Below are 20,750 nucleotides of genomic sequence, written 5' to 3'. Positions count from 1 at the left end.
TCAATTTACACTGGAGCTTTCTCATGAACACTACACCCTGTCTGCTTCATCCGATGCCGGTGCTTATGTAGTTACATTGTATATATTGTGTTGCCCTATTATGTATTTCTTTTATTCCCTTTTCTTCTCATGTACTTAATGATCTGTTGAGCTGCTCGCAGAAAAATACTTTTCACTGGACCTCGGTACACGTGACAATAAACAAATCCAATCCAAGAGCTATTAATATATAGATTAAAATGGAAACCATCACGAGGTGCGGGGTCCTCCTGAATATTTAACAATTGGGGAGGGGGTAATCGAATGATATGGTCGAGACTGCTTATTCCATTTATGTGTCTGCCTATCAGATTGGAAAGAATTTTCATTTATATAGCACCTTTCACAACTTTAGGTCTTCCCAAAGTGGTTCACAGCCCACTGAATACTTTCAGAAGTGGAGTCTCTGTTCTCACAAGGAACGCAGCAGCCAATTGGCACACCAGTTCCACAGACAGCAATATTGATTATCTGTTTTGCGATGTTGGCTGAGGGATAATTACTGGTCAGGTCATTGGAGAGGACGCTCCTCCTCGTCTTGTAATGAATGGCGGCTGGATCTTTGACATCTAGCTGAGAGGCCTGATCGAAAAGACGGCACCTCCACCACTGCAGCACTCTGTTATGTATCTGGGAATCCACACTTGCTGGTTCTGCGTAGTGACATAGTGACGTCAGCAGAGTCTTTGCGTGGGTTTTGCACCCCCCCCCCCCCCCCCCGCCCCCCCCCCCCCCCCCCCCCCCTCACACGTACTGAGCATTTATTCTTTCAGGCAATGTGGGTGCCAATGGCTAGGTCAGCTTTTATTGCCCATCCCTAAATGATCTTCAGAAGGTGGCGGTGAGCTGCAGTCCATGTGGTGTAGGTACACCCACTGTGCTGTTAGGGGGGGTTCCAGACTTTGACCCAGCGACAGTGAAGGAACGGCCGATAGATTTCCAAGTCAGGGTGGTGAGTGACTCGGAGGGGAACCTCCAGGTGGTGGGGTTTCGAGGTATCTGCTGCTCTTGTCCTTCTAGGTGGTAGTGGTTGTGGGTTTAGAAGGCGCTGCATTAGGAATACTGAACTCACTGAGGTCATACTGAGTGCTGCACTGTCAGAGGGTCAGTGCTGAGGGAGAGCTGCACTGTCAGAGGGTCAGTACTGAGGGAGCGCTGCACTGTCAGAGGGTCAATGCTGAGGGAGTGCTGCACTGTCAGAGGGTCTGTACTGAGGGAGTGCTGCACTGTCAGAGGGTCAGTACTGAGGGAGTGCTGCACTGTCAGAGGGTCAGTGCTGAGGGAGTGCAGCACTGTCAGAGGATCAGTACTGAGGGCGTGCTGCACTGTCAGAGGGCAGGACAGAGGGAGTGCCCCACTGTCAGAGGGTCAGTACTGAGGGAGCGCTGTACTGTCAGAGGGCAGTACTGAGGGAGCACTGCACTGTCAGAGGGTCAGTACTGAGGGAGTGCTGCACTGTCAGAGAGTCAGTACTGAGGGAGCGCTGCACTGTCAGAGGGTCAGTACTGAGGGAGTGCTGCACAGTCAGAGGGCAGTACTGAGGGAGTGCCGCACTGTCAGAGGGTCATTACTGAGGGGGTGCTGCTCTGTCAAAGGGTCAGTTCTGAGGGAGTGCTGCACTGTCAGAGGGTCAGTACTGAGGGAGTGCGGCACTGTCAGAGGGTCAGTACTGAGGGAGTGCTGCACTGCCAGGGGGTCAGTACTGAGGGAGTGCTGCACTGTCAGAGGGTCAGCACTGAGGGAGTGCTGCACTGTCAGAGGATCAGTACTGAGGGAGTGCTGCACTGTCGGAGGGTCAGTACTGAGGGAGTGCCGCACTGTCAGAGGGCAGTTCTGCGAGAGTGCTGCACTGTCAGAGGGTCAGTACTGAGGGAGTGCGGCACTGTCAGAGGGTCAGTACTGAGGGAGTGCTGCACTGTCAGGGGGTCAGTACTGAGGGAGTGCTGCACTGTCAGAGGGTCAATACTGAGGGAGTGCTGCACTGTCAGAGGGTCAGTACTGAGGGAGTGCTGCACTGTCAGAGGGTCAGTGCTGAGGAAGTGCTGCACTGTCAGAGGGTCAGTACTGAGGGAGTGCGGCACTGTCAGAGGGTCAGTGCTGAGGGAGTGCTGCACTGTCAGAGGGTCAGTACTGAGGGAGTGCTGCACTGTCAGGGGTCAGTACTGAGGGAGTGTGGCACTGTCAGAGGGTCAGTACTGAGGGAGTGCTACACTGCCAGGGGTCAGTACTGACGGAGTGCTGCACTGTCAGAGGTTCAGTACTGAGGGAGTGTGGCACTGTCAGAGGGTCAGTACTGAGGGAGAGCTGCACTGACAGAGGGTCAGTACTGAGGGAGTGCTGCTCTGTCAGAGGGTCAGTACAGAGGAAGTGCTGCACTGTCAGAGGGTCAGCACTGAGGGAGTGCTGAAACATCAGAGGGTCAGTACTGAGGGAGTGCCGCACTGTCAGAGGGTCATTACTGAGGGGGTGCTGCTCTGTCAAAGGGTCAGTACTGAGGGAGTGCTGCACTGTCAGAGGGTCAGTACTGAGGGAGTGTGGCACTGTCAGAGGGTCAGTACTGAGGGAGTGCTGCACTGCCAGGGGGTCAGTACTGAGGGAGTGCTGCACTGTCAGAGGGTCAGCACTGAGGGAGTGCTGCACTGTCAGAGGATCAGTACTGAGGGAGTGCTGCACTGTCGGAGGGTCAGTACTGAGGGAGTGCCGCACTGTCAGAGGGCAGTTCTGCGAGAGTGCTGCACTGTCAGAGGGTCAGTACTGAGGGAGTGCGGCACTGTCAGGGGGTCAGTACTGAGGGAGTGTGGCACTGTCAGAGGGTCAGTACTGAGGGAGCGCTACACTGCCAGGGGTCAGTACTGACGGAGTGCTGCACTGTCAGAGGTTCAGTACTGAGGGAGTGTGGCACTGTCAGAGGGTCAGTACTGAGGGAGAGCTGCACTGTCAGAGGGTCAGTACTGAGGGAGTGCTGCTCTGTCAGAGGGTCAGTACAGAGGAAGTGCTGCACTGTCAGAGGGTCAGCACTGAGGGAGTGCTGAAACATCAGAGGGTCAGTACTGAGGGAGTGCCGCACTGTCAGAGGGTCATTACTGAGGGGGTGCTGCTCTGTCAAAGGGTCAGTACTGAGGGAGTGCTGCACTGTCAGAGGGTCAGTACTGAGGGAGTGCGGCACTGTCAGAGGGTCAGTACTGAGGGAGTGCTGCACTGCCAGGGGGTCAGTACTGAGGGAGTGCTGCACTGTCAGAGGGTCAGCACTGAGGGAGTGCTGCACTGTCAGAGGATCAGTACTGAGGGAGTGCTGCACTGTCGGAGCGTCAGTACTGAGGGAGTGCCGCACTGTCAGAGGGCAGTTCTGCGAGAGTGCTGCACTGTCAGAGGGTCAGTACTGAGGGAGTGCGGCACTGTCAGGGGGTCAGTACTGAGGGAGTGCTGCACTGTCAGAGGGTCAGTACTGAGGGAGTGCTGCACTGTCAGAGGGTCAGTACTGAGGGAGTGCTGCACTGTCAGAGGGTCAGTGCTGAGGAAGTGCGGCACTGTCAGAGGGTCAGTACTGAGGGAGTGCTGCACTGCCAGGGGGTCAGTACTGAGGGAGTGCTGCACTGTCAGAGGGTCAGCACTGAGGGAGTGCTGCACTGTCAGAGGATCAGTACTGAGGGAGTGCTGCACTGTCGGAGGGTCAGTACTGAGGGAGTGCCGCACTGTCAGAGGGCAGTTCTGCGAGAGTGCTGCACTGTCAGAGGGTCAGTACTGAGGGAGTGCGGCACTGTCAGAGGGTCAGTACTGAGGGAGTGCTGCACTGTCAGGGGGTCAGTACTGAGGGAGTGCTGCACTGTCAGAGGGTCAGTACTGAGGGAGTGCTGCACTGTCAGAGGGTCAGTACTGAGGGAGTGCTGCACTGTCAGAGGGTCAGTGCTGAGGAAGTGCTGCACTGTCAGAGGGTCAGTACTGAGGGAGTGCGGCACTGTCAGAGGGTCAGTGCTGAGGGAGTGCTGCACTGTCAGAGGGTCAGTACTGAGGGAGTGCTGCACTGTCAGGGGTCAGTACTGAGGGAGTGTGGCACTGTCAGAGGGTCAGTACTGAGGGAGTGCTACACTGCCAGGGGTCAGTACTGACGGAGTGCTGCACTGTCAGAGGTTCAGTACTGAGGGAGTGTGGCACTGTCAGAGGGTCAGTACTGAGGGAGAGCTGCACTGTCAGAGGGTCAGTACTGAGGGAGTGCTGCTCTGTCAGAGGGTCAGTACAGAGGAAGTGCTGCACTGTCAGAGGGTCAGCACTGAGGGAGTGCTGAAACATCAGAGGGTCAGTACTGAGGGAGTGCCGCACTGTCAGAGGGTCATTACTGAGGGGGTGCTGCTCTGTCAAAGGGTCAGTACTGAGGGAGTGCTGCACTGTCAGAGGGTCAGTACTGAGGGAGTGCGGCACTGTCAGAGGGTCAGTACTGAGGGAGTGCTGCACTGCCAGGGGCTCAGTACTGAGGGAGTGCTGCACTGTCAGAGGGTCAGCACTGAGGGAGTGCTGCACTGTCAGAGGATCAGTACTGAGGGAGTGCTGCACTGTCGGAGGGTCAGTACTGAGGGAGTGCCGCACTGTCAGAGGGCAGTTCTGCGAGAGTGCTGCACTGTCAGAGGGTCAGTACTGAGGGAGTGCGGCACTGTCAGGGGGTCAGTACTGAGGGAGTGTGGCACTGTCAGAGGGTCAGTAATGAGGGAGTGCTACACTGCCAGGGGTCAGTACTGACGGAGTGCTGCTCTGTCAGAGGTTCAGTACTGAGGGAGTGTGGCACTGTCAGAGGGTCAGTACTGAGGGAGAGCTGCACTGTCAGAGGGTCAGTACTGAGGGAGTGCTGCTCTGTCAGAGGGTCAGTACAGAGGAAGTGCTGCACTGTCAGAGGGTCAGCACTGAGGGAGTGCTGAAACATCAGAGGGTCAGTACTGAGGGAGTGCCGCACTGTCAGAGGGTCATTACTGAGGGGGTGCTGCTCTGTCAAAGGGTCAGTACTGAGGGAGTGCTGCACTGTCAGAGGGTCAGTACTGAGGGAGTGCGGCACTGTCAGAGGGTCAGTACTGAGGGAGTGCTGCACTGCCAGGGGGTCAGTACTGAGGGAGTGCTGCACTGTCAGAGGGTCAGCACTGAGGGAGTGCTGCACTGTCAGAGGATCAGTACTGAGGGAGTGCTGCACTGTCGGAGCGTCAGTACTGAGGGAGTGCCGCACTGTCAGTGGGCAGTTCTGCGAGAGTGCTGCACTGTCAGAGGGTCAGTACTGAGGGAGTGCGGCACTGTCAGGGGGTCAGTACTGAGGGAGTGCTGCACTGTCAGAGGGTCAGTACTGAGGGAGTGCTGCACTGTCAGAGGGTCAGTACTGAGGGAGTGCTGCACTGTCAGAGGGTCAGTGCTGAGGAAGTGCTGCACTGTCAGAGGGTCAGTACTGAGGGAGTGCGGCACTGTCAGAGGGTCAGTGCTGAGGGAGTGCTGCACTGTCAGAGGGTCAGTACTGAGGGAGTGCTGCACTGTCAGGGGTCAGTACTGAGGGAGTGTGGCACTGTCAGAGGGTCAGTACTGAGGGAGTGCTACACTGCCAGGGGTCAGTACTGACGGAGTGCTGCACTGTCAGAGGTTCAGTACTGAGGGAGTGTGGCACTGTCAGAGGGTCAGTACTGAGGGAGAGCTGCACTGTCGGAGGGTCAGTACTGAGGGAGCGCTGCACTGTCAGAGGGTCAGTACTGAGGGAGCGCTGCACTGTCAGAGGGTCAGTACTGAGGGAGTGCTGCTCTGTCAGAGGGTCAGTACAGAGGAAGTGCTGCACTGTCAGAGGGTCAGCACTGAGGGAGTGCTGAAACATCAGAGGGTCAGTACTGAGGGAGTGCTGCACTGTCAGAGGGTCAGTACTGAGGGAGTGCCGCACTGTCAGAGGGCAGTACTGCGAGAGTGCTGCACTGTCAGAGGGTCAGTACTGAGGGAGCGCTGCACTGTCAGAGGGTCAGTACTGAGGGGGTGCTGCACTGTCAGAGGGCAGTACTGAGGGAGTGCTGCCCTGTCAGAGGGCAGTACTGAGGGAGTGCCGCACTGCCAGAGGGTCATTACTGAGGGGATGCTGCACTGTCACAGGGTCAGTACTGAAGGAGTGCCCCACTGTCAGAGGGTCAGTGCTGAGGGAGCGCTGCACTGTCAGAGGGTAAGTACTGAGGGAGTGCTGCACTGTCAGAGGGCAGTACTGAGGGAGTGCCGTACTGCCAGAGGGTCATTACTGAGGGGGTGCTGCACTGTCACAGGGTCAGTACTGCGAGAATGCTGCACTGTCAGAGGATCAGTACTGAGGGAGCGCTGCACTGTCAGAGGGTAAGTACTGAGGGAGTGCTGCACTGTCAGAGTGTCAGTACAGTAGAAGTGCTGCACTGTCAGAGGGTCAGCACTGAGGGAGTGCTGAAACGTCAGAGGGTCAGTACTGAGGGAGTGCTGCACTGTCAGAGGGTCAGTACTGAGGGTGTGCTGCACTGTCAGAGGGTCAGTACTGAGGGAGTGCCGCACGGTCAGAGGGTCAGTACTGAGGGAGTGCTGCACTGTCAGAGGGTCAGTACTGAGGGAGTGCTGCACTGTCAGAGGGTCAGTACTGAGGGAGTGCCACACTGTCAGAGAGTCAGTACTGTGGGAGTGCTGCACTGTCAGAGGGTCAGTACTGAGTGAGCGCTGCACTGTCAGAGGGTCAGTACTGAGGGAGCGCTGCACTGTCAGAGGGTCAGTACTGAGGGAGTGCTGCACTGTCAGAGGGTCAATACTGAGGTAGTGCTGCACTGTCAGAGGATCAGTACTGAGGGAGTGCTGCACTGTCAGTGGGTCAGTACTGAGGGAGCGCTGCACTGTCAGAGGGTCAGTACTGAGGGAGTGCCACACTGTCAGAGGGTCAGTACTGAGGGAGTGATGCACTGTCAGAGGGTCAGTGCTGAGGGAGTGCTGCACTGTCAGAGGGTCAGTACTGAGAGAGTGCTGCACTGTCAGAGGATCAGTACTGAGGGAGTGCTGCACTGTCAGTGGGTCAGTACTGAGGGAGCGCTGCACTGTCAGAGGGTCAGTACTGAGGGAGTGCCACACTGTCAGAGGGTCAGTACTGAGGGAGTGATGCACTGTCAGAGGGTCAGTACTGTGGGAGTGCTGCACTGTCAGAGGGTCAGTACTGAGGGAGTGATGCACTGTCAGAGGGTCAGTGCTGAGGGAGTGCTGCACTGTCAGAGGGTCAGTACTGAGGGAGTGCTGCACTGTCGGAGGGTCAGTACTGAGGGAGTGCTGCACTGTCAGATTAGTCAGTGCTGAGGGAGTGCTGCACTGTCAGAGGGTCAGTACTGTGGGAGTGCTGCACTGTCAGAGGGTCAGTACTGAGGGATTGCTGCACTGTCAGAGGGTCAGCGCTGAGGGAGTGCTGCACTGTCAGAGGGTCAGTACTGAGGGAGTGCTGCAAGTTTGGAGGTGTTGTATTTTGAGGTGAGATGCAGTGTTCCGGCAATGGCCACCTCGGTCTGGGACATGATGTCGAGGCCCTCAGCCATGGTCGGCACAGAGTGAGCCTCACCTTGGACACCACCACTAATGGCGCTCATGCTCCAGGCCTTCCACTGCGGTCACCCCCCTAGCAGCATTGGCCTTAGTGCCACACATTGCCAGTGCCATATTCTGCACCCATAGCCTTTGGGACTCCTCCAATCGGCTAAGCACTCACCGGAATGTCACTGACATCCACTCCTGAATGTATCGGCCGTTCCCTATCATCTCCATCAGCTCTGGGATAACCTTGACCAGAGGCTCGGCATCTGACTGGGACCCAGCAAACCCCCGACTGCTGCCTCCCTTGGCTGTTCCTGCCTCCGCCTGATGTACATCAGCAGCAGTGTGGTGCTCACCAGATTGTGCCCCAGAACCCTGTCCACTACAGTCGCCCACCAAGGTGTGTGTCTCTGTGTTGGTGGGGGGTGGGGGTGACGGCTGTGACACCTCGATGGTGGTCTCCTCGGCGCTCTCCTCCGAGGTGTTGTCTTGGGTGATGCGAGAGGGTGGCCTCGTCCCGATGGTGATCCTGTGAGACAATGGCCATGTGGTCAGTGAGAGGGGAGGGTCATTTTGTCTGACATGAACAACGCACTTGAGACGGGTCATCTGGGTGAAAGGGCAATGGATCCTCACCTCTCCGGCACAGGTCAACCTCGCTGTCAGTGACTGCTCTGTCCTCGGGGCAACCCCGCGACCTCCAGGGCCCATTTCTCATAGGGGGTGAGGACTCTGATATCCTAAACCCCGCCACCTGTCTGGGGCCCTTTCCCGCCTCTTATAGGCAGCGGGGACAGCGAGGGAACATTGTGAGTCGCAAGCTTGATGCCTCCTGTGGGGACTGTGGCAGGTAGCATGTATGGGCACTGCTCCTGGGCCTGGAGTGGGTGTGCTAGTTGGTGCCAGGGTGTAGTGGGAAAAAGCACGGTGATATGCTGTGTGTAGGGGGAGCGGGCTGGGGGGGGGGGTGCAAGGGCCCAGCCGCAAAGTTGTTAGAGGAGGTGTGCGGAGGCCAGGGGGCCGGGGTTAACTGACCCTGGTAGCTCGGTGGAGGTCATTGGTTTTCTTCCTGCACGGCGGCCCTCCTGGTCACGCTGTCCGACTGACAGTCGCTGCCTCCCAGGTGGCCCTGTTGCTGGTCCTCCGACCTCCGCGGGGGAACAGGATGTCCCGTCTCACCTCCACGGCAGCCAGCAGTCTGGTCAGGTCGGCAGCTCCGAGGTGTGGACCAGGTCTACGTGGTGTCATGGTCTTGTACTGCATGGGGGTTAGGTCATGGGGAATGTTTAAGAACAGCTCCCCTTGTTAGTAGGGAGCTGCCGGGCATGGTTCCAGCGAGTCAGCTGGCGGGACAGGCAATTCCGCCGTGAAGTGCCATTAAATCCAGGCGGCGCTCTCGCCAGCTCAGCCGTCCGCAAACACCCGGGACGCCGTGCCCAATGTGACACTTAGAACTTTTCCCTTTAAATCGCGCCCAGAGATTATCTGTTAGACCAGATAACACGGGCTGGATTCTCCGTTTGGGAGATTATGGGCTGGATTCTCCGTTGCCTGACGCCAAAATCGAGAACGGCGATTGGGCAGAGAATAGCTCCCGACGCCGAAATCGAGGCAAACGGCGATTTGACGCTGAATCGTGATGCTCCACCCCCTCCAAATCGGCGTCATCGTGACGTGCGTAGTTGCAACCATGTTCGCATCTCATTATCTGGCCCACCCGCGATGCTCTGCCTCCGCTGGGTCGGGTTCCCGACGGCGCAGACCACGTGCGCTGTCAGCGGTCGTGAACCTTGCATGGCGGCTGCGGAGAGAGAGAGAGAGAGAGGGCGTGCGGACAGTATCCAGCACCGCCCATACTTCACCGACATTCGTGCCGCCGGCCGGGGGCTTCTGCCGGGGGGGGGGGGGGGGGGGGGGGTCGCGATCCAGCAGAGCCAGGGCCATCCTTTCGGCCGTGATTGGTGTGTGTGTGTGTGTGGGGGGAGGAAGGGGGTGTATTGTGTTCGCACGGCTGCAGCTTGTCAGCCTTGCGCGAGTCCGTCACGGACCCGGCGATTCCACCACTGTTTTTTGCGTGTTCTGCGGGTGTTCCACGCGGTGCCAGCCCCTCACCGGTAGCAGAATCGGTGCCAATGTGGCGTCAATTTTTCCGTCGTGGAACTCCACGGATCCTCTGTTGTCGCCCTGGCTTAGACTCAGGAAGGGAGAAGCCAGCCGATGTTCTCCCGCCAGAGCTGAATCGCACCTGATTGGTGCTCACGCTGCCATTGCAAACGAGGCAGCGAATCCCAATCCTTCACCGTGCAAGTTTATAAGTTTATGCATGGTGAGAATTGCGAGGGATTCCCTTGGCAGTCTCTCTAATGAGGGGGTTTCTGGGGGTGAGGGGGTAGTGTTGGGGGGCAGTGGGGATGTCCGGTGGGGGTGGGGTGGGCAGGTCTTGCATTGTGTGGGGGAGGGTGGGGCCTCGGATGGACTTTGGAGTTACCCCTTGGCCACCCGCGAGGTCCACCACGCCAGGTCCACGCGTGTCAGAACCTGCACCAACTCTTGGCCAGGTGACCCCCGGCCCAAAGGACCAGAGAATCACGTTGAACGGTGAATATCATGGCTGGCCCATTAATAGGGTGCAAATCGGTCTTAACGATCCACGGCGCGTGGCGTGAACTTCGATCCCGACGGCAGCGGGGGCCCGAAACATCGGAACGGGATCAGTGCTCGGCACTGATTCTGTATTTTGCCTGACGCTGGATTCTCCACCCGATCGGGAATCGGCCAGCCGGCGTCACAAAGCGGACAATCCGGCCCCATGACTACATCGCTATGTGTGGGAGCTTGCTGTGTACAACCGGGCAGCTATGTCTCCGACATCACAACAGTGACTGCGCTTCCGAAAGTAATTCATTGTCTGCAAAGCCATTGGGACATCCTAACCTTGTAAAAGGGGCCATATTAATTCAACTCTGCCTTTCCTCATTCTGAGTCTGGTGGAAGGGGATACACTGCCCCAGCGGTGAATTCAACTGTCTCCTCCTGACCTTGCGCTCGCTCCCGTTGGAGAGCTGCTCCCACTGGGAGTGAAAGTAGGAGATTCAGCCATGTGCCGTGCATGACAATCTGACTATTATTTTAAACGGTTGATAATTCATGCAAAGCACATGTGCGGATTTCTGACATTCATTCCTGGAACAGTGTTCCCAACCTGAGATTCAAGGTCGGAGCATGACCCCTTTAATATTAATTTTAGCATAGTCGGGGGGGCAATCACGGGGGCATGTATTCCACAGGGGAGAATTTTAGCAGCTTTGTAGCAAAATGTGGTAACTGTAGTCTGTGATTAATGCAGAGATAAATGTCCCATATGCACGGATTAAATACACCACCTGTGGCGTTTATTGATGGGTTGAAAGATAAAATGTAGTTATGCAGATTGTAACACGCAGAACATTAATAGTTCGCACAGATGAGATTCAGACTTGAATTCCTGAGCACAACCTGGCAGAAATTATTATAAATTCACCTTCAAAAAAAAATTACAAAGTAAAATGAGCATCGATATATCACAACAGTAATCTACCCCCTGCTCCCCTCTCAGTACAGTTATTGCTCAGTGCAATGCTGAACCCTCACACAGACATTGCGGAAAATGTTGGGCTGGTTTCTTCATTTCTGTGGCTAAAGGGGCTAACCGCTCACTGATTCCGGTACCGGTGAGGGGCTAGCACCGCCGCCGAGTGAAACCCCTGCGGACTGCGCCGACAACGGCTGGAGAATGGCCGGGTCCCGAACCGCGCATGCACGCGGCTGACGACCTGCACCGGTCGCGCCGGAAAACATGCCGAACCCGCCAACCGCGACCCCACAGCCCACCCCCCGGCCACCCCCCACCAGTCCCCCTCAGCCCTCGCGGAAGCCTCACCCCCTCCCCCCCCCCCCACCCCCCGGCCAGCGGCACGGATCCCGGCCGAGTGCGGCGTCACTGGACTCCGTCCGCAGCCGCCAACCCGGGTTCCCGACCACTGGGACCACACTTGGCCCGTGCCGTCAGGAACTCGGACCATCGGGGGGGGGGGGGGGGGGGGGGGAGCATTGCAGGTGGGCCAGCCGATGACGGACCAACGGCGTTGAAACGGGGCGCGGCACGATGACACCGGTTTGGAGGGGGCGCACAGGCGTCAAACCTGCGCCGATACCGGCATCAAAATCCATTCTCGGCCCAATCGCCGGACACAATCTCAGTGTCAGGCTACAGAGAATCCCGCCCTTTTCACTTTAATGCATTGGAATATTGGGTAGGTGTATAGTATTCCCCCAAAGTGCAACAGGATTAAAAACCAAACAATCTGGTTGAAGGATGTTAAGAGTGTGAGCCCAGCCCCAGGGACTTGAACCAGCAGTCTGACTCTGAGTGGGAGAGGAGTGATCCCATTGTTCTCAGTGGCCGACTTCACAAACAAGTCAATAAATGGATTAACATATCTGTTATTTAGCATCTTTGTCTAATTAGGATTAATTCTTCGGGACAGACGTCAGAAAGGGCTCAAAGTCCTGGTTTAATATAAAAATGAACTTAACTTTGACTGATGTTTGACATTATATTCCAGTCGTTTACCATGGCTAACTTTACAGAGCTGGGTTGCAGTTTTAATTCTACTCAGCGTTTTGGAATGATATGTAGGGGTATGGAAAAGGGTTTCCACTGGCAGCCCCACTCCCCCGAACGTGTGTACAGACTTCCAACTGGGTAATAGAACAAGAACATAAAACATACAGTGCAGAAGGAGGCCATTCGGCCCATCGAGTCTGCACCGACCCACTTAAACCCTCACTTCCACCCTATCCCCGTAATCCAATAACCCCTCCTAACCTTTTTGGACACTAAGGACAAATTAGCATGGCCGATCCACCTAACAGCACGTCTTTGGACTGTGGGAGGAAACCGGAGCACCCGGAGGAAACCCACGCACACACGGGGAGAACGTGCAGACTCCGCACAGACAGTGACCCAAGCCGGGAATCGGACCTGGGACCCTGGAGCTGTGAAGCAACAGTGCTAGCCACTTGTGCTACCGTGCTGCCCCTTTTCATGTGGGGTTTGTTCAGGCTTGGAAGGCGGATTCAGACTGCGCTGGAACATTAGAAGGATAATTGGACGTGCATGTGAAGAGGACTAATTTGCAAGGTTATGGAAGAAACACTGAGATATGGGTCTTAATTGGACAGCTCTTTCAAAGAATGGCCTCTCTTTGTGCTGTGTGATTGCTGTATGCTCCCATGTGCTTCCACTTACAAATGAATGTATTCTGTGCGTTAATCAGCAGCACGGACCAATATTGAACATTGCATGACTTCGGTTTTCAAACAGTTGTTTCACTAGCCCTACGCAAATAACCAACTGCCCGACATGCTGACAAGGTGCATTAGAATAAACCTAAAGAAGGAATACTGGGAATTACCTGAACATGTTTTGCCACATTCCACAGGTTTGGTTTCACAGTTTGTGCAGTCTATGTAATCAATTATGCGAGTTCCTGGGAAAGGTGAAAGCTGTAATTATGTAAAATACCCACAACTCTCAAATCCACAATAATTCAATTCTAACAAGAATTGCGAACTAATTTCCTTAATATTCCCTTCTGTGGATTGGATTACAGGGGGTAATCTTTAAACAGTCAGCCCATCAGGCTGTGAACACTCATTTATTGAAATATGTTTTGTAATGCAGCAACTATTGCCGACTTTACTACAGCTAAACAGATTCCTGAGCAGCTGAGTGCAAAGAAATCTCTTTTCCCCTCACTGGGAAACTCGCAATTTAGGGAGCAGGTTCCGTGATCCCACCCGATTTACTGACAGTTTTTAAATTTATCACATCGTATCTCAAAACAGCGAACTCCATGGGCTGGAATCTCTGTTTTCGGGACTATGTCCACACTCCGTCGTAAAAACCTTTCACGCCAAAAGAGCTCACGTGACAAGGCCCCAGATTCACAGCCCTGCAGGGGGCGAGCAGGGACCCGGCGTGGATTTAGCAGCTTGAGCTGCAGATCTGGGCCCCCGCACGTCCGGGTCAGAGGGCACACATGCACAGGGCGGCGGCCTCCAGCGGCCACGTCGTGCCCCATGGCGGACTCAGACCGGGGAGCTGGACCACCCAAATAGTGCCCCCGATCGGCCGCGCGCCCGACCCGGATCGGCTGCACAATAAAGGCCCTGACCTGTATGAGGACCCCCCCTGCCCTCCGATCGGCCCGCCCCCGACCATGGCGGCTGTGGACTGAGTCCGCAGCCGCCACGACAGTATCCCGACCGGCAGGATCATGAGTGGTCCAAGCCGTTGGGACTTTGGCCGGTTGAGGGCGCAGAATAACGGGGCAAGCCTCCAGCGATGGCTGTAGGTAGGGGATTCGCGGCAGGGCGTAGGGCCCGGAGAATCGGGCAACTGACGCTAGTCCCAGCTCCATGCGTGAAACTGGATTCTCCGCCCTGGTGCCAGAATCGGCGTCGGGGTTCGGAGAATCCAGCCCATGGGTGGGGTCAAGGCGGGTAATGCAGAGTTAGGTCACAGGTCAACCATGATCTCATGGAATGAGAAAACTGCTCTTCTGCATTGTAAATTCTATGAAAACAGGCTCGAGGGGACTGAATGGCCCTTCTCCTGTGCCTGTGTCTATAGATTCAAAAGTTGTTTATCCATCTCCTGCCTTCCACTTTACTAGAATTGGCCCTTCCTCCAGTAAAGATGGAATCGGATCATTGGCCTCGATCTGAACCAGCCGGCCATCATGACCCACCCCAAGCCTTGGCAGGATTGATGTGTGGGAAATGCATTAAATTCAGATTTGAGTTGTATTTTCATCGATTTTGAAATCAGCAAGAGATCCTGTTGCGGTTCCAAAATCTAAACCGGATGGTCCGATGATGTCATTTACACCACCAGATGATTCTTCGGGTATCTGGAGGAGGGGGTTGGGGGCAGAGGGAGAGCCGCTCAGACTCAAACCCGCTGGGAAGTGGCCAAGGTACGGGATTTAAAAAAAAACTTCAATGGAGTTCCTCAGGGATGGCGGAGAGAGGCAGGCGGAATGAGGGTGTTTATTAGGGAGGCCTGGGATGGTCGCTTTACGGCTCATTGGTCAGGCCGCTTGACCCCCGGCCTCTTGGGGCCAGAGGTCAGAGTTTTGGACACAGGTGGTCAACCCACCAGATTGGGCCGAAGTGCCCAGGAATAGAAAGAAATAATAAAACTGCATTCTGCGCTTTATGGACCATGAAATACCGTGTTGCCGTGTGGTCGCTGTCGTAATGTGGCAGCCAATTTGTACACAGGAAATTGTAAATTGACACAGAATTGAAGATTCACCTCCCGGGCAGCGTACAGGACAAAAGATTCACGACCATTGCAGCACAGATTGTTTTTGTCCTTTTCATAAAGGATTCCTAAAGAGGGGAGTGCACAAAGCGGTCCCCAATCCTCAGGAGGCTTTGAGGTGAGCGCAACGCTGCCGTCCTGCCACGGTGCTGTGTGCCACTCCCGATGCCCTGTTCACCTCTCTGCCGGGACAGCCCGGCTCCTGCCTCCATCTCCACGCCGAGCTGGTCGTCTTGGGCAGCACTGTGCTGCTGGACACATCGATCCTCCTGTGTCGCCCTCTCGGAGCAGTAGTGCACCTGGGGTTGGGGTGTACGGGGGTCTCGTTCCCCCCCTGGTGCCACACAGCAGGGTCTCTCTGGACAGGACTGTGCAGTGGGACTCACACAGCCACCACAACAAAGGTCCAACGTTGGACCCAGGGTGGCGTGCGTGGTGAGGAGGGGGTGGGGGGGGGGGTGTGTGTGTGGGGGGGGGGGCATTGGCCTGACGAAGACAAGGGGGAAGGAAGGTTGTGCAATGAGAGGGGAAGGGGGAGAGAGCTCAAGCTGGCAGGCAGAGGGGCAAGGAGGTGGATGAGGAAGATGGACAATGGAAGGCAGAGGCAAGTATGAGAGGAGGGCAGTTGGATGTTGACAAGGCTGCATGGAAAGGTCACAAACAAGGTGGGAGGGTGTGGTAGTACCAGGTATTGCGGTACCTGAGAGGCTGATGACCATTGGTTAGACCCAGGAGTCTACCATTGGCTGTATTACGTAGCTCCGCCCTGAAGGTGGGGTATAAGAGAGGGTGCCGTCCCAGCAGCCTTCACTTTCTGTATTGAAGCTGCTGGGGAAGAGTTCTAGCAGATTAAAGCCTTCAGTTATGAATCACTTCGTCTCGAGAGTAACTGATTGCGCATCAATTTAATCTGCTACAACTTAAGTTGGAAGGATGGATCTCCGCATCAAACCGGAGTGCCTCCAGCTCAGCCCCCACGTGGATAACTCTGCTGCTATTTTTAAACACTGGCTGGCGTGCTTTAAGGGCTACCTCGACACGGCCGTAGGCACCCCCACGGATGGACAGAAGATGCAACTCCTGCGCTCCCGGGTCAGCCCTGGCGTCTACCCCCTTATCGAGGAGGCGGAGAACTATGCCGCCGCTATCGAACTGCTAGAAGGACATTACATCCGCCCTGTAAGCCAGGTCTACGCTCGTCACCAGCTTGCAACTAGGCGACAAAGCCCCGAGGAAACGTTGGGCGATTTCTACCAGGCGCTACTGGTGCTGGGCCGAAACTGTGGCTGCCCCCAAGTTTCGGGGAGCGAGCACACGGAACTTTTAATCAGGGATGCCTTCATTGCAGGTATGAGCTCCCCCGATATACGCCGAAGACTCCTAGAAAGGGACACTCTGGGACTTACAGAGGCACGGGCCCTGGCAGGGTCCATGGACGTTGCCTACAAAAACGCTGTCGTTTGCCCCTGATCGCGCGGCGGCCCCTTGGGCTGCGTGGCACCCCGCTACGAGACAGCCCGCTAATGCAGCCGGGCCCCGCTGTTTCTTCTGCGGGCAGGCGAACCATCCCGCCCGCGCTGCCCGGCCCGCACCGCCGCCTGCAAAGGGTGCGGCAAGAAGGGCCACTTTGTGGGGGTCTGCCAGGCTCGTGCCGTGGCAGCGGTCTCCAGCGACTATGGACCGCCTCGGCAACCCCCCCTTCAGGCCCCGACCGGTCAGCACTCACCGCCACCCCCCTATCCTAGCTCCATGTGCGACCCATGGGCGCGGCCATCTTGCCCTCCGGACTCCACGCTGGATGGGTGGGCGCCGCCATTTTGTCCATCACCGTCGCCATCTTGTCCATCCCCGGATACCATGTGCGACCCATGGGTGATGCCATCTTGGATGGGGACCCAGGCCCCCAGCACGGCTGGCTACACGCTGCCCGACCAGAACTCGCAATTGCTTCATCTGGCCTCGGTGACACTGGACCAATGTCAAGCCCGGACACTCGCAACGGCTACAACGACGATCCTCATCAACGGCCATGAGACGTCGTGCCTGATTGACTCTGGGAGCACGGAAAGCTTTGTTCACCCCGACACGGTAAGGCGCTGTTCACTTGTAACCCACCCTGTAAACCAAAGGATCTCCTTGGGCTCCGAGACACACTCGGTGGAGATACAGGGGTGCTGCCTAGCGAACCTCACTGTCCAAGGCAGGAAATTCAACAATTTCCGCTTGTATGTCCTGCCGCACCTCTGCGCGGCTACCCTCCTGGGGTTGGACTTCCAATGTAACTTGCAAAGCCTGACCTTTAAATTCGGCGGCCCTATACCCCCCCTTACTGTCTGCGGCCTCGTGACCCTTCAGGTCGACCCGCCTTCCCTGTTTGTGAACCTCACCCCGGATTGCAAACCCGTCACCACCAGGAGCAGGCGGTACAGTGCCCAGGACCGGACCTTCATCAGGTCAGAGGTCCGAAGGCTACTGAGGGAAGGTGTCATTGAAGCGAGCAACAGCCCCTGGAGAGCTCAAGTAGTGGTGGTAAAGACCGGGGAGAAACATAGGATGGTCATCAACTATAGCCAGATCATCAACAGTTTTACGCAGCTGGATGCGTACCCTCTCCCCCGTATAGCCGACCTGGTAAACAGGATCGCACAATACAAGGTCTTCTCCACGGTGGACCTCAAGTCTGCCTACCACCAGCTACCCTTCCGCACTAGTGATCGCAAGTACACTGCCTTCGAAGCAGATGGGCGGCTCTATCAATTCTTAAGAGTTCCCTTTGGTGTCACTAATGGGGTCTCGGTCTTCCAGCGAGAGATGGACCGAATGGTTGACCGGTACGGCTTATGCGCAACGTTCCCGTATCTGGACAACGTCACCATCTGCGGCCATGACCAGCAGGACCACAACACCAACCTCCGCAAATTCCTCCAGACCGCGAAAATCCTTAACCTAACATACAATAAGGATAAATGTGTGTTTAGCACCGACCGTCTACCCATTCTGGGCTACGTAGTGCGAAATGGAGTTATAGGCCCCGACCCTGAACGCATGCGCCCCGTAATGGAATTCCCCCTCCCTCACTGCCCAAGGCCCTGAAACGCTGCCTCGGATTCTTCAGCGATTAAGCACAATGGGTCCCTAATTACGCAGACAAAGCCCGACCCCTGATCCAATCCTCAACCTTCCCCCTGTCGACGGAGGCCCGCCAGGCCTCCAACCGCATCAAAGCGGACATCGCTAAAGCCACGATGCGCGTCATCGACGAGTCCCTCCCCTTCCAGGTCGAGTGCGATGCATCCGGCGTAGCTCTGGCGGCCACCCTCAACCAGGCGGGCAGGCCCGTGGCTTTCTTCTCCCGCACTCTCCATGCTTCCGAAATTCGCCATTCCTCGGTCGAAAAAGAAGCACAAGCCATAGTTGAAGCTGTGAGACATTGGAGACATTACCTGGCCGGCAGGAGATTCACTCTCCTCACGGACCAACGGTCAGTTGCCTTCATGTTCGATAATGCACAGCGGGGCAAGATTAAAAACGACAAGATCTTGCGGTGGAGGATAGAACTCTCCACCTTCAACTACGAGATCTTGTACCATCCGGGGAAGTTGAACGAACCTCCTGATGCCCTGTCCCGTGGCACATGTGCCAACGCACAAGTGGACCGACTCCGGGCCCTCCACGAGGACCTCTCCCACCCGGGGATCACTCGATTTTTCCATTTCGTCAAGACCCGCAACCTGCCCTACTCCATCGAGGAGGTCAGGACCATCACCAGGGACTGCCAAATCTGCGCGGAGTGCAAACCGCACTTCTACCGGCCAGAGAAAGCGCACCTGATAAAGGCTTCCCGTCCCTTTGAACGCCTCAGCATGGACTTCAAAGGGCCCCTCCCCTCCACCGACCGCAACACGTACTTCCTGAACGTGATTGACGAGTACTCCCGGTTCCCATTCGCCATCCCCTGCCCCGGCATGACCGCAAACCACCGTCATCAAGGCCCACCAGGGTATCTTTACACTGTTCGGGTTCCCCGCATACATTCCCAGTGATAGGGGGTCCTCCTTTATGCGTCAATTCCTGCTCAGCAAGGGCATTGCCTCGAGCAGGACGACCAGTTACAACCCCCGGGGAAACGGGCAGGTAGAGAGGGAGAACGGAACGGTCTGAAGGACCGTTCTACTGGCCCTCCGGTCCAGGAATCTCCCGGTCTCCCGCTGGCAAGAGGTCCTCCCGATGGCCATCCACGCCATCCGGTCGCTGCTCTGTACAACCACAAATCAGACGCCTCATGAGCGTCTCCTTGTCTTCCCCAGGCAGTCCACCTCCGGGACCTCGCTCCCAACCTGGCTAGCGACACCCGGACCCATCCTGCTCCGAAACCATGTGCGGGCGCAAAAGTCGGACCCGTTGGTCGAGAGGGTCCACCTGCTGCACGCTACCCCCCCAGTACGTCTACGTGGCGTTCCCTGACGGCCGGCAAGACACAGTCTCCCTTCGGGACCTGCCGCCCACCGGAACCCCACGCGCACCCGAACCATTGCCCCCACCCCCACCTCCCACACAGCACCTCACTGGAGGGTCAGTACTCCCGCCGCTCCTGCCTGGGCCCGACCACACACCGACGCCCCCTACAGCCGCGCCCCCTCCCTGTCAATCTTTTGACGAAGCTGCCAGGGCGGACGGCACCACGCTCCTGGAGTCGCAACCGCCGGGACCCTCGTCAGAATCACCGTCGAAGCCCAGACGCTCCAGAAGGACGACTAGGCTGCTCGAACGACTGATTGCTGCACTATGAACACTTTGTACATATCCTCGACATCACGGTACCTCCATACCTGGTCATACCATGCCAAAGGCAACTATTAACGCTGGCCACCATCCCCGCTGGGCTCTATTTTAACAGGGGGTGAATGTGGTAGTACCAGATATTGCGGTACCCGAGAGGCTGATGACCATTGGTTAGACCCAGGAGTCTACCATTGGCTGTATTACGTAGCTCCGCCCTGAAGGTGAGGTATAAGAGAGGGTGCCGTCCCAGCAGCCTTCACTTTCTGTATTGAAGCTGCTGGGGAAGAGTTCTAGCAGATTAAAGCCTTCAGTTATGGAATCACTTTGTCTTGAGTGTAATTGATTGCGCATCAGAGGGGAGGGGGGGTCAAAGAGATACCACATCATTTATTAAAGGGGATGAAGTCCAGGTCGGGCATGGCAGGTGAGGGGCTCGGGGTGTGTGGGGGGTGGAATCGAGGAAAAGCTTCTTCTTGAGGCTGTTAACCTTTTGCCTCTGGATCGCTGACATCCTGCGCGGTCTGATGGAGAGAGGTGGGCTGGAGAGAGCGATACGAGTGTCCTGGACCGGTGTTTAAATATGGCGACGGGACCTTCCAACCGAGCAGCTGAGGGCAGGTGGACAAATTAACTGCCGGCCCGTCAGGTGACTCAGAGCGGGACTCACCTGTGGTTAATTAATGAGATTCCAAACGCAGAATCTGGTGCGGGATCCCGACATTCCGACCAGAGGGAAAGGCCTGGGAGCAGTCCGCCACTGCACAGTCTCAAAATGGGAGAATTACATCCTTAGATTCATTACAGCATAGAAGGAGGCCATTCAGCCCATCGAGTCCATGTCTGGGCATGAACACTTTGAGACATTAGTTATGAAAGCATTGGAGGTGGGGAAATAAAAGGCCATTTTTGACTGACAACCTCACGTCATCCAGTTGCCTAACAAAGCGTCAGTGTTGGCTTCCTATTGGCCTGGAGCCTGGCGGAGGGATGGTGGGAGGTGATGAAACGCTCAAGAATACGTCCAAGCAAA

The 20,750-nt window shown here is 56.3% G+C and overlaps 1 protein-coding gene across 2 annotated transcripts in view; it reads right to left on the bottom strand.

The window, feature by feature from the left end:
- LOC140430108 (izumo sperm-egg fusion protein 4-like) overlaps nt 1-20,750 on the bottom strand; it is a 39,262-nt gene that overhangs the window by 7,629 nt on the left and 10,883 nt on the right. For both annotated transcript variants that reach the window (XM_072517623.1, XM_072517624.1), the window contains exon 5: nt 13,023-13,097. In XM_072517623.1, the coding sequence (XP_072373724.1) occupies nt 13,023-13,097 (75 nt within the window). The remainder of the gene's footprint in view (nt 1-13,022; nt 13,098-20,750) is intronic.

Source organism: Scyliorhinus torazame, chromosome 9, assembly GCF_047496885.1.
Source record: "Scyliorhinus torazame isolate Kashiwa2021f chromosome 9, sScyTor2.1, whole genome shotgun sequence".
NCBI classification, from domain to species: Eukaryota; Metazoa; Chordata; class Chondrichthyes; order Carcharhiniformes; family Scyliorhinidae; genus Scyliorhinus; species Scyliorhinus torazame.
This window is presented reverse-complemented; position numbering and strand designations above follow the sequence as displayed.